Source organism: Acomys minous (genome assembly GCF_964271855.1).
Source record: "Acomys minous genome assembly, chromosome: 6".
Classification (NCBI taxonomy): domain Eukaryota; kingdom Metazoa; phylum Chordata; class Mammalia; order Rodentia; family Muridae; genus Acomys; species Acomys minous.
In genome coordinates, this window is record NC_140487.1 from 99,142,002 (window position 1) to 99,154,585 (window position 12,584).

Here is a 12,584-nt window from a genome sequence, read left to right on the forward strand (position 1 = left end):
CAGGGGCCCACACACAACGCATGAGAAAGGGTGGGCCAGTCTGTGATCACCAATCTCCTGTATAACCTGCCTTGAAATCCTCTGTACGGTGCCATCTGAACAGCTAGTTCATCAGAGTAAGGCTCTTTCTACACCACGGCCTTGCCTGCCCATTGGTTTCCATCGTATATAGTATTTTCAAGGTTAATTCTGGCTGTTCTAGTCATGTCAGGGTCATAAAGACTGGGGGAAGAAGCAGCAGACTAGCATGGGAATCCAAGACTCAACTCCAGAAGGTCCATCAGATAACATAAATTTCAGCATACTGTGGGAGGTCTGCATGTCCCAACGTAAATTTCTCACATATTATCTGTTGAATCATGTAGGTGGACAAGGTCCCTACATGTCTGTGTGAAAACATCCTGCTTCTTTAATGCCTCGTCAAAATCAACAAGATTAAAATAAAGAAAAAAGTATTAAGTTCTTTTTTTCCCCCCATCAAGAAAACTCTTGTTGAATGATGTATTTAAGTACTACAACATTTTTATATCTTAGGGGTAACATTTCAATATAAAGCAGTGGTTCAGAATAAAGCCAAGAATTACAAAACATTTGTTACTGCAAGCAATTTTAATACAAAAGTGTGTCTTGTTTTTAAACAGTTCATTGGTAGAGCTTCAGTTTCTGCCTCAATTAAAACCAATTGAGATAATCACACAGCAACATGGTCAGAGCTGACAAGGAACAGCAGCGAAAAACCAGGAGCCTCAGACAGCCCCTCTTTGTGGTCACTTGGTCAGCTGACTTTATTACACACAGAAAAGACGGAAGCAAACGGGACTGGTGAACACGTGTGCTGGTGAACTCCATTAAAGGATGAGCAAGTGTTTGTCTTAGGTCCACATCAAAATAGGCTTATGGAATTCATTCCTCAGTTTGTGGGAGGTTGATCGACCATTTAAATAAATAGAAAAAAAAAAAGCAGATAAACAAATGTGTAATTCACAGTGCCACCAAGGAGCCCCCACTGTGAATTCCCAGGGGCCTGGGGACACAGGAGTCACTGATGGCTAGGTTGGACAGTTAACTTACAAATCAGTTTAAAACCCCAAAGTTCTGAAGTTTCCTTTTACCCCTGAATCCTAGCAGCTATGTGCCCTTTAATACCCAGTACTGAGACATTATTTTAAGACAGTATTGCAATGAACTCTTTGCTGTATCATGTGCAAAAGCTATCTAGATGAGGTTCTGTCTCTTTAGCTAAAATTACATTGACAGTAAAACAATGGAAATGCAAGCTTAAGTGCCCTCTCCTCAGTTCTTACTAATCGAGGTGTCTGTGATTTAAAAAGAAGAGTTCCTTAAACATCGCGGAATTCTTATTTTTTAATATAATTTATCTTGCTGATATAGCAAGTCAAGTTTATAAAGAAGATGCATTTAGGAATAATCCTAAAAGATAAAGCAGGTTTATAACCCTGCACCACATGAAACCCTATTTAGAGGCTTTTCTTTTTAATACACATTTGTGTCTTGACCTTTTGTTTTCCTCAAATATTTCATCTCTGGGCCCCATCTGTTACAGGGTTACCAGGAGGCAAATTTTATCTACATAAATATTCACATGAAAATAGTAACTTACAAAAAGGAAAAAAAATAAGGCAGCTTCATAACACAATTATTCTTTTACAATTTTAACAATATAACTTCTCCCATTCAGAATAAATATACACCCAATGTATGGAGCAGGATTAAAGTGGATAGTGGTGTGGGGTGCTTGTACAGTGTTATCGCTTGGGACACGGAGTCCTGGGGGAGGCAGTGGTGGTCTTCTTTGACATGGTTGGGATTTTGGAAGGCTTGGCGAGCCCTCTTCTGGAGCTGCCCTGGCCCCCTGCAGCACTGCTCTCAGAAGTATCTGAACAAGCCGACTGCGTTTCAAGAAGGTCAAAGTCAGAGGCATCGCTTCCTCGACGGCTGCTTGCTCGACTTCCTGCCCGACTCCCCGCACGACTCCCTGGACGGCTGGCGGACTTCTTAGGGTCTGGAATTTAAGAATAAAGCAGGGCACTTAATGGAGAAGGCATTGAAATGGAAACACTTGTGACTGAGGCCAAGGGGCTACTGCTAACAGCTCTTGATTTGCTGAATGGCCTTGGGGAAAATCACAGCCATTCTGAATACACACTTCACCATGACAGCAGGTGATGAGCCTTTTCTAGCTTGTGAGGCTACCTATGGTCCCTAGCAGAAAGCAGGTGCTGTCAGTGGCTGGACCACCTTTCAAAGCTTCGCAATCACCATGGCACAGGTGGGAGAACTGATGAGGTTGTAGCATATGTGAGCAGGTGCAGATGGGAGGGAGCCAAGTTTCAAGTTCCCAGGAGGAGTAGCAGCCAGCCAGCTCCACTTTCCCTGGTCACCAGCAGCCATAGAAGACATGGTGCAACAGGCAAGTGACTAACAAGCAGCTTGCTTTAGCTCTGAGCTGGTGCTTTCTTCCTTTCAGCTCTGATCACTTCTGATCCAGAACAAGGACTCCAGTGTTGAGTGTAGGAGGTTAGAGTTTGTTGCACTGACAAGAAAACCAATGGCTTCCTAAAAACTGCAAGTGTCTTTCTGGGCAGGACACCAAGTGCTCTTCCCAGCCCTGGCTCCTGAGAGGCCAATGCTTCCCCAGCTCATGGTAGCTGGGTTATTCCTCCCATCCTCGGCCCCACGCACTGTGGGTACTTACCTGCCCGGTTAGTTTTGGCACCTGTGGAAGCTGGGGACGAACTATTGCTGGTGTCGCCAGCAAGGGATGTTCGGCTAGAATGAAAAGTTGGTGTCGGTCGTTTCAGCTTGCTGCCTGTCGATGGAATAACCTTCAAAATAAGAAAAGATCATATTTACTTGATAAAATCTTTGATAGGTATGTAATTAAATTGTTTATTTAAAAGCCTCTTTATAGATAACCATTTGAGAAAGCAAATTAAAAGTCCAGGAAAACAAAGATTTATTTACAAAATGTCCTATATCATGGATTTTTAAAAAATATTCTCAAAAAGGTTTTACAGTCCAATTAAAAATGTCAGAGCGTCTCCTGACACCTGTCACGCCCTAGGGATGACAACCTTCCCATGTCTGTTGTCCTGTTCTACACCTCCCTAGAAAATGTGACATTTTCAGTAGCAAGACACTACGGTTACAAATGACTACAGAGATGGGCTCCAAGAAGGAGAAATCCAAAACCCCTATGTACCAATGTGCTGGGGTGGCAATGTAAAGCAGCTCAAGTGACATGCACCTGCCACCACTAAGCACACACAGCAACTGTAGTCAAGACTTCTTTATGAGCCAGCCTGTTATCTAGAGGCTTCATCCCAGGAAATGAGGGATGAATCCCGTCTCTCCACTTCTATCACACAACCCTTCCTATTAGGTAAACTGTCTGGACCTCCTTGCTGATTGCCCTATGGCCCAGGGAACTCCTGTACACTTCTTCTTACCTGAGCCCACACTGTGACTGTACAATAACCTTCCTCCCTAAACAGACAATGCTCAGCCCATGGACTGCAGAGGCTATGCTGACAGGGTCACCTTGTCAGAGTGGCACCATCTCTCAACACCACTTGAAGCTTTCCGCTTCTGTGTTTCCATTTTTAAGAACAGTACTTTTCATTGCCTGACATTTGTATCTGCTCACTGCCTCTTTGTCCCACATTAAAGCATCACTTTCATAAAAGCAGGAACTTTTATTTTACTGATGTACTCTCACATCTTAGCACGTAAAACCATGCGGCAGCAAAGGAGGAATACATGATGCATAGAAGCATGTCCTAACCTGAACAAGAGTTGCATTTTATGACTGCTTCTTCTGGTGGGAGCTATATTACCTATGTGATTTTATTTTTTAATATCATAGATTTGATGTAAAGAAAAAATATTTTAACATCTGATATTACTTATAAATGGTATACAATTCCAGTTTCTCTTTGAAATAAGTTGGGTAAATTGTTTTCCAGAACCTTTAAGATGCTTAGATAGAGAGTAAAGCAGCCTATCTCATTGTGCAGGTTCAATGTCTTCATAAAGGAAAAGCAAAAGCGACAGGAAGTAAGTGACACTCAAGCAGAACTCTTGTGGCCACCGGGGAGGAGAAGCACCAGTTCCAAGAGCTATCCGTCCTGAGCACTGCTGCCTGGAGTCCACCGCTCTGGGGCCTCTGGGATGCAGCCCTAAGCTAGGGCCTGGCCTGGCCACAGGCTATCAATGAGTAAAGAACTTGAGACAAAAGATCACATTGTAAAATAAAGCAAAAAGGCCCATCTCTCCACATCATATGCAATCTGTGTCATGATCAACATTGACAATTTTCACAGTGGGGATTTTTGGAGCGGGAGCCATCAGAAGGGAAAAAGTAAGGGCAGGTTGAATCTCAGGTTCTTGGGCAGTGGCTGGAGTTTGAGCTGGAGTGGGTTATGTCCACAAGTGTCAGCTCATTCACAGCCGCTGGCTACTGTGCCTCTGTGCCCTTCTGCAGCTGAAGCGTGCCTGACTGAAGGAACACCATGCTTAGAGGGTTAGAACCCAGTGTTCCCTGCAGGGGCTGAGAGAAGCTAAGTATGCCACTGTTACACTGGCTTCTCTGACCAGGTTTTTTTTTTTTTTAAATAATTTATTTTTATTTTATGTGTATTGGTGTTTTTGCCTGTTGGAGGTCAGACTGGTCTTGGAGTTATAGACAGTTGTGAGCTGCCATGTGGGTGCTGGGAACTGAACCGTGTCCTTTGGAAGAGCAGTCAGCACTTTTAACTGATGAGCCATCTCTCCAGCCCGGGTTTTGTTTCATTTTTTCCTTTTCCTCTTTTGAGACAAGTTCTCAATGCACAGCCCACATGGCTCTGACATCATGATCCGCCAGCCTCCACTTGTCAAGCGCTGGGATTCGAGGTGTGTGCTACAATACCAACCATGCTTTGTTTCTCTAGAACACTGTTCCTCCAAAAGTGCTTAGATATTTTAATGGCTGCACTTGGACATGCTTAACTGTTGGTACGTGCATTCAAAACAAAGCTACAGAAGTCCAGGTGCCTAGGACATGGAACCAAGAAGGTGGAACCGGAGCCCCAGAGCAGTGGTCACTAGTCGGGAAACTGTGCTGGGCTGAAATCGATAGCACCCATGCCTTGGCCCATGTGGCAGCTCCAGTCACCCTGAGGAAGGGTCTCGGATGATGTGGCAGCACCAGTCACCCTGAGGAAGGGTCTCGGATGATGTGGCAGCACCAGTCACCCTGAGGAAGGTCTCGCAAATCATCCTCTCGTTCTACACACATAGAACATTGGTGATCATGCATTGTGGTTTAATTTCAAGTGTTTATAACTCGTCTGTGTAGCTGGCAACTGGAGATTTCAAGAGGCCTAATTGCAAGTAATAACAAGTAAATGGCCAGGAATGACTGTTATCAATCATCCTGAACACAGGTCATGCTAAGAACTGGCAAAGCTTGTTTTAGGCCTCTCTTATTCATCTCCAGTTTTGGTGAATCCGAGTTAGAAACTCCTGAAAACACTTGACCAACTTGATCAATCAGCTGTGTCAGCAAGCATCCCAGAGATGGAAGAGACACTGGGCTCATGTCAGGAAGAAGAGCCGGGCAGGGTCTTGGCATGAGTGAGGGCCTCTTTGTGACTATGTCCCACTCAGCAAAGCCATACTCTACCTCAGGGCTGAGTAGCTGGAGGTCAGGACAGTGGCTGTCCCTGACAGGGGTGCCAGCTTTACTGTTTACCAACCAGGGTTTGTCATAACAGCGAGAGAACTGAAGTGGAGTCTGTGAAATGGAAATCCGAAGGGAAGGGCAGGAACAATTGAAAATGGAACAGAAGGGGGAGTAAATTGAAACAACAACAACAACAACAACAGTAACAACAACAAAATATACTAAATTTTAAACAAACAGAAAACAAATAAAATATATGTAATTCCAATGGGCCGAGGTGAGCGGTTAGAAAGGTACTCTTACCTGTACCACTGTGCCAGCTCATCTGTCATCGCTGGCTGCACAGACAGTACCTGACTATTCAAACCAGTAACCCTAACTCTGAACAAGCTCAGCCTCACCAGGTACTTTACTAAGTACCTCTGTGCACTGTGGGCGTCTGGGAAGAATTGCTCTGTCTGTTTGTATGTTCTTTTTCTTGCTAGTCTTTTCAGAGGCTGCCCATCAGTGAACAGATAGGATGGGGACGGACAGCATGGAGGAGGTCAGCACATACCTTGGTCCCGCTGGCAGGGGTGGCTGGAGAAGAAGGCATGGATGCACAGCTGTGGTTACTCTGACTAGCACTTGAGCTGGAGCGGGTGGGAGAAGCTGCCCGGGAAGACGGTTTGGATCTTCGACCCCGTGACCGGAATGGAGTCATCCCTTGGGACGCCCCTTCTGGCAGGATGAATTTTTCCCTAAGTTCTATGTTAGTTCTGCCTCGTGCTAAAATGAGAATGAAAAACATGCATGTTGTCAGTTATCTTAAAAATGTACCTTGGATGGTCATACAGCTGCTTGGCCCCATGGTAACAGTAAGCTGTGCACAGGCTCTATACCACCTATGGATTCTTTAAAAACAGCTTTGTCATGTTCTGACCCACAGCAGACACACTGGCTAAGAGCCTAGCTTGCTGTAACAAGCAAGTCTGGGAACAGATGACCATCCGTTCTGCTGTCATGGTCTGGCTTTGCTGCTGTCACCTGGGGCAAGCAAACTGTAGCTGCTCAAGGAGACACAAGTGCAACAGGATACAAGCCTCTGACCTTAATCAAACTTCTCTTTTCTCTCTCATAGACATGTCTACTTTTTGCTGGAATTTTGCAGGCTGTATGGTGATAATATAGTGGAGAAAAGCACATTAATGAAATCAAGACTCTTCCTTCTGCATTCTATCAATAACAATGCTAAAGGGGTCCAGGAAGCCAGGACAGTAAGGATGAGGACAGAGTCTTTAAGAAGTAAACATGTAGGGAGAGAGAGATCAACCCATGCACAAAACTGTGAGTGAGAATGTGTTAAGAAAAAAAGCTGGAAGCAGCCGGAAGCTGAAGGAGCAACTGCAAGTAGGAGAGGAATCGCAGTGGAAGAATCCGGGAAAGCACCGCAGGCCAGATAATGCTGCCTCGTGACTTTCTGGACCGGTAAGACCAGAACTTAAAAGTATGGATTTAATCACAGACCTCAAGTACAGCCAGAACAAATGTTAATGTAAGACACTGTTCCTCTGAAACAGAGCCTGTGATTTCTCAGTGACAATGCCCTACAGTAAGTATGAGCCTGAACATCCATTCTAGATTACATTTTAAGAATATACCAAACATATCTAGTGGTGGAGTCTCAAATGAGTAAACACTGGATAGTTGCTTCTAAACAAACTGCCTGAAAAACAGCAGAGGATATAAGAGGAACTCTTAGAAATGGCAACTAGAGCCAGGTGTGGCGGTGCACGTCTTTAATCCCAGCACTTGGGAGGCAGAGGCAGGCAGATCTTTCTGAGTTCGAGGCCAGCCTGGTCTACAAAGCAAGTCCATGACAGCCAAGGCTGCACAGAGAAACCCTGTCTTGAAAAACAAATAAAAACAAAGAAACAAAAAGAAATGACAACTAGTTATAGACAGCCACACTTAGAATGTTTCAGAGAGGCTACAGGCAAGTGGTAGGATGAACCAGCTACTTCAAAGCTGAAGCAGGGAGAATGTTTCAGCCCAGGAGTTCGAGACTAGCTTGGGCAAACAGCTAAATTCCATCTCAACACACATCCACACCCACACCCACCCAAAGAAAGAGGACCACCTGTAATAACAGAGGGCTAAGGCTGTGTTCCTCCCATATTCAAATTTATACAGTATGGCCACATGCAGCTCTATACTGGATTTTCATTGGTATCTCTATCCCATTAAGACAAAAGATGGAAGCACCTACAGAGACTGGTTAAGCCACACAGAGGTAGCCTGTCTTCCACCGTAGCTCATCTCTTTACCCTGCCTCAACTGCCATTCCTGGCCGTTCTCTCTATGGCATCACCCACATCAGTTTGTCTCCACTACTCCATGGTAATTGCTGGGTAAAGGCTTACTTCGTAAGAGGATCTTTTTTTATTTTATTTTTTGTTTTGTTTTTGTTTTTTTGAGACTGGGTTTCTCTGTGTAGCCTTGGCTGTCTTGGACTCACTTTGTAGATCAGGCTGGCCTTGAACTTACAGATCCTCCTGCCTCTGCCCCCTGAGTGCTGGGATCAAAGTCGTGTGCAACCACTGCCCAGCTTATTTTATTTTTTAAAGATTCATTTTCTTATTATGTATACAGTGTTCTGCCTGCATGTATATCTGCACACCAGAATCTCATTATAGATGGTTGTGAGCCACCATGCAATTGCTGGAAATTGAACTCAGGACCTTTGGAAGAGCAGCCAGTGCTCTTAACCTCTGAGCCATCTCTCCAGCCCAAGAGGACCTTTTAAATTTTAAAAAAATTTTTTGGTTTTTCTTATTCTTGGATTTCAAGACAGGGTTTTTCTATGTAGCCTTGGCTGTCCTGGACTCACTTTGTAGACTATGCTGGCCTCCAATTCACAGCGATCCACCTGCCTCTGCCTCCCTAGTGCTGGGATTAAAGGCATGTACCAGCTAATTTTTTGGTTTTTCAAGATAGGGTTTCTCTGTGTAATAGCCCTGGATATCCTGGACTCTCTTTGTAGACCAGGCTGGCCTCGATTTCACAGCCTGCCTCTGCTTCCTGAGTGCTGGGATTACAGGTGTGTGCCACCGAGCCTGGCTAAGAGGACCTTTTTAAAAAATCTTAGAACAGATGAAAACCACAAGAAAGCTGGCTTGGGAGAGACGGCTCATTGGGCATAAGGACCCAAGCTTGGATCCCCCGAAGCCATGTAAATGCCAGGTGTGGCAGTGCCCACGTGTAACCCGATGCTGGAGAGACACAAGGAGGTCCTGGTTAGCCAATCTTAGCCCAAACAGCAAGCTCCAGGGTTGGTGAGAGAAATGACTCTGCTCTCACTGTTCCTCTGCCGGGAGCAACCTACAGCATATCACAATGAACATATTAGCATATCTGTATTTCTTTGAGCAATTGTATATACACTTTTAGATACCAGATATTTTAATATAAAGAAAATATTCCTCTATCTCCTGTATGTCCCATGTTAAATTTCAACTAACTGTAAAGTATAAGTTTATTATATATGTATTACTTGACTGGTTAAATGTTGTACTTCTAACTTGTTTATAATTTTAAAAATATTGTATCCAATGCTATGATAACTTCTAAAATCTTGTACACATCCTGATATGTATTCTTTAAGATAAATTTCTATAAGTAGCTTTGATGTGGGAGGAAGAGACATCTTCAGTGCCTATGCTCCTTAAGTTAGCCTAACTAAACCCTGGTTCAATGCGCATATACATGCACAGAATCCTAAGCCGGTCTTTTTGCTTTTGTTTTAGATTTATGTATATGAGTTGTCTTATCTGCATGTATGTGTACATACCAAGAGTACCTCATGCCTGTAGAGGTCAGAAGAGGGAGTGGAATCCCAAGAAATGCAGTTAGGGATGGCTGTGAGCCACCAGGTGGGTTCTGGAACTGAATCTGCTATGTCCTCTGTAAGAGCAGCTCCTCACTGCTGAGCCAGCTCTCCAGTTCCTCATTTCATTTGTTTGTTTGTTTGTTTTTTGAGACAGGGTTTCTCTGTATAAGTCTTGCTTCTTATTTTTATTTTATATCATATGCATGTGAGTATGGGTGGGGGAGCAGGGAGAGGGGAAGGTGCTCATAGAAGGCAGAAAAGGCAGCTGTAAATCTCCTGATGTGGGTACTGGGAACTGAACTCTGGTCCCTTGCAAGGGCATTATACAGTCTTAACTGCTGACCTAGTCATTTCTCCAGCCTCCAAATCATCTTTTAAATCTCCATAAATGAAGATTCCTAGATTTTTACTATCCCAGGGAAGTAATGTCTAACCCTTTAAAATATACAAAGTACATTAGGCACAGGTATGTCCATTTTTAAAAAGCAGGGACATTTAAAAAATTAATTTACTTATTTTGTGCATATGTGGGTGGGTGCTCTGTAATGTAAGTTTTGTTTTTTTTGTAAACTCAGTTATGTTATGTAAATATGTTCTTGTTTTAATCCCAAGTGTAGGATTTTAGTTTAGGCTTTAGTATGCCCACAGCTAATAACTACTCTTGTGCAGCGTCGTCTAGGACTCTGAGGAAGATAAATACAGGGGCTTGGAGAAAGAAAAGTGTGATGTATGGCATGTAGCAGTTTGGTGAGACCAGAGTTGGACAGTATGCCGTGTTTGCTATTAATGGAGTTTGGTATTGTCTCAAAAGGCCAGGTGGTGGTGGTACAGGACTTTAATCCCAGCACTGGGGGGGGGGGGGGGCGCACAGAGATAGCAGGCAGAGGCAGGCGAATCTCTGTGAGTTCGAGGTCAGACTGATCTACAAAGCCAGTCCAGGACAGCCAGGGCTACATAGTGAGACCTTGTCTCAAAAACTAAAAATGGGTATTGTCTCAAAAGAACCCAACTGATTCTAAACAGCTGGGAGAAGTGAAGGGGTCTGTGGCCTCTCTTCCCTCTAACCTTTCTCTCTTACCCAGGGTTAAGGAGTCGGTAGAAGGAATGTAGAGGCGTTAATACCCCCAATAAAAGTTTTAAAAATGAGCATCAACAGTGCTCATGCCGAAGTGTACAGGTGTAAGTGAGAGCGTGGCTTGGGGAACTAGATCTCTCCTTCCACTACGGAGGGTCCAGTCATCAGGCTTGGCAGCAGATGCCTTTACCTGCTGATTCATCTCATCTCGCTAGGCCTAGAAGCACTGTGGGTTTTTGTTTTTTTGTTGTTTTTTTTAAAACTCCATCCAAAGCCTTATGTATGATCTCCATTGCCACAGATGAATTAAGAAAACAAATAAAACCCTCTGTGGCAGTATCAGAAAACTGTAAGTAGCAAGTCTATCTAGTGGAATATTATGTTTTACATTTGGCTAAAGCAGCACATGATTTGAGATCTTTTAGCATTTCAGTAGCTTTGTAAAGTAACAAATGAACGCTATCAATACTCTTGTCAGTAATTCTATGATGTCCTCAGTATATCACCTTCTATAGCCCACAGGCCCACAGAATACAACAGCAATTGGTCCTACAGAAAGGCTAGGGAGAACCTTATCTACTTCATCTATTTTTTGATGAAGGGTCTTACTATGTAGCCCAGGCTACAACTCTTGATCCTCCTGCTTTTGCCTTAAATAGCTGGAATTATAGGCAAATACTACCAGGCCTAGCAAGAAACTTGTATTCTTGGTGTTCATGTCCTTCCAGCTCACTGCAATGCACTCCAGGCCTTGGGTGCTCACTTCTAGCACTGTTGTGATGTGGTGGTAGTTACTGAAAGCTGCTGGTCAGTTCTATTCTAGCCAGCGGACGGAAGTTGGTTGCTGAGCTCCAAGAAGGCAACGCTGGAGAGCTGGGGAGTCTTACCTTTGCTCTGAGGGATGAAGAGGGCCAACAGCGGCCCACAGAAAATAGCCACTAGGCTGCCCTCCCAAATTTCCTTGGAGTTCCAATTTTTACAGAGTAAGATAAAGATAAAGCAGGCAGTGTTCTCGCCAGACAGCAGCATAATATACTTGTGAATAGAGCAGGCAACAAACAAGCAGGCAACCAAGGATCATAAATGCCGCATGCAGCATCGCTGGTGCTTATACAGGACAAGAAATTGGGACTGTAACGGGTTTAGAGAACATTTTGTTGTTGTTGTTCTTACAGAGACAAGGTTAAAAAGATGTTTGTGTTGCTACTTAAAACTGAAAAGATTTTTAAATCAAGAACACTGTTCATAATATGATTAAATACTAAAACTGATTAACTCCTTTTAGAGTTTATCATAAAAAGTATCATCAAACTTACATTTAAACACTTCTGATGGGAACTATTACTGTTTAGCTATATTTTGGCTTGATGGAGTAAGTGCAGAATGAATTAAATTTATAGATACGCCTAGACTCATGTGAGAACCACACTCTTTGCATCTCTGTAAATCCTTCAGAATGATTAAAAAAAAAAAAGCCACACACAAAACTTGCAAAGAAGCTATGTTACTGCACTGTAAACATTGATTTTTCCTTAGTTTATGAATAAGCTTTAATAACCTAATGCCCAGGCTGGACCAATGACACACACAGGGGACATCTGAGAGTATAGGGTGGTGGTCAGGACCACCTGCCTAAGAGCCTGGCTGGCTCTGACTTCAACCACTGCTTGGCTGACCCTTTTAAGTTATTTAAGATGTCCATACCTCAAGTTCCTACTCTATAAAATAGAGATAGCAGAATCTTTCCCTCATAGAATAGATATGAGATGCAAATGTGTTCCAGTTTTTAAAGTGCTTATGTAGAGGTATTTACTAAGTAGTATTCACATTCTGTGGATACCATTTCAATAGGAACACTTTATACCCTGCCACCATGGAGCATTATAAAAGCAACGCTTTGGCTATTTTGAGCATTCACCAAGGCAGCAGATTATCACAGAGCCAAGAGGTGTTAC

General features: G+C 43.5%; 1 protein-coding gene across 25 annotated transcripts in view; it reads right to left on the reverse strand.

Moving 5' to 3' along the window:
• Positions 1 to 502: 502 nt before the first annotated feature.
• MACF1 (microtubule actin crosslinking factor 1) overlaps positions 503 to 12,584 on the reverse strand; it is a 348,476-nt gene continuing 336,394 nt past the window's right edge. For 18 of the 25 annotated variants that reach the window (XM_084787104.1, XM_084787103.1, XM_084787112.1 and 15 more), the window contains 4 exons: positions 6,243 to 6,454; positions 5,687 to 5,797; positions 2,717 to 2,846; positions 503 to 2,023 (listed from right to left, as the gene is read on the reverse strand). In XM_084787104.1, the coding sequence (XP_084643230.1) occupies positions 1,767 to 2,023; positions 2,717 to 2,846; positions 5,687 to 5,797; positions 6,243 to 6,454 (710 nt within the window). In that variant the 3' untranslated portion in view covers positions 503 to 1,766. The remainder of the gene's footprint in view (positions 2,024 to 2,716; positions 2,847 to 5,686; positions 5,798 to 6,242; positions 6,455 to 12,584) is intronic. The other 7 variants (XM_084787109.1, XM_084787113.1, XM_084787116.1 and 4 more) reach the window with 1 other exon arrangement.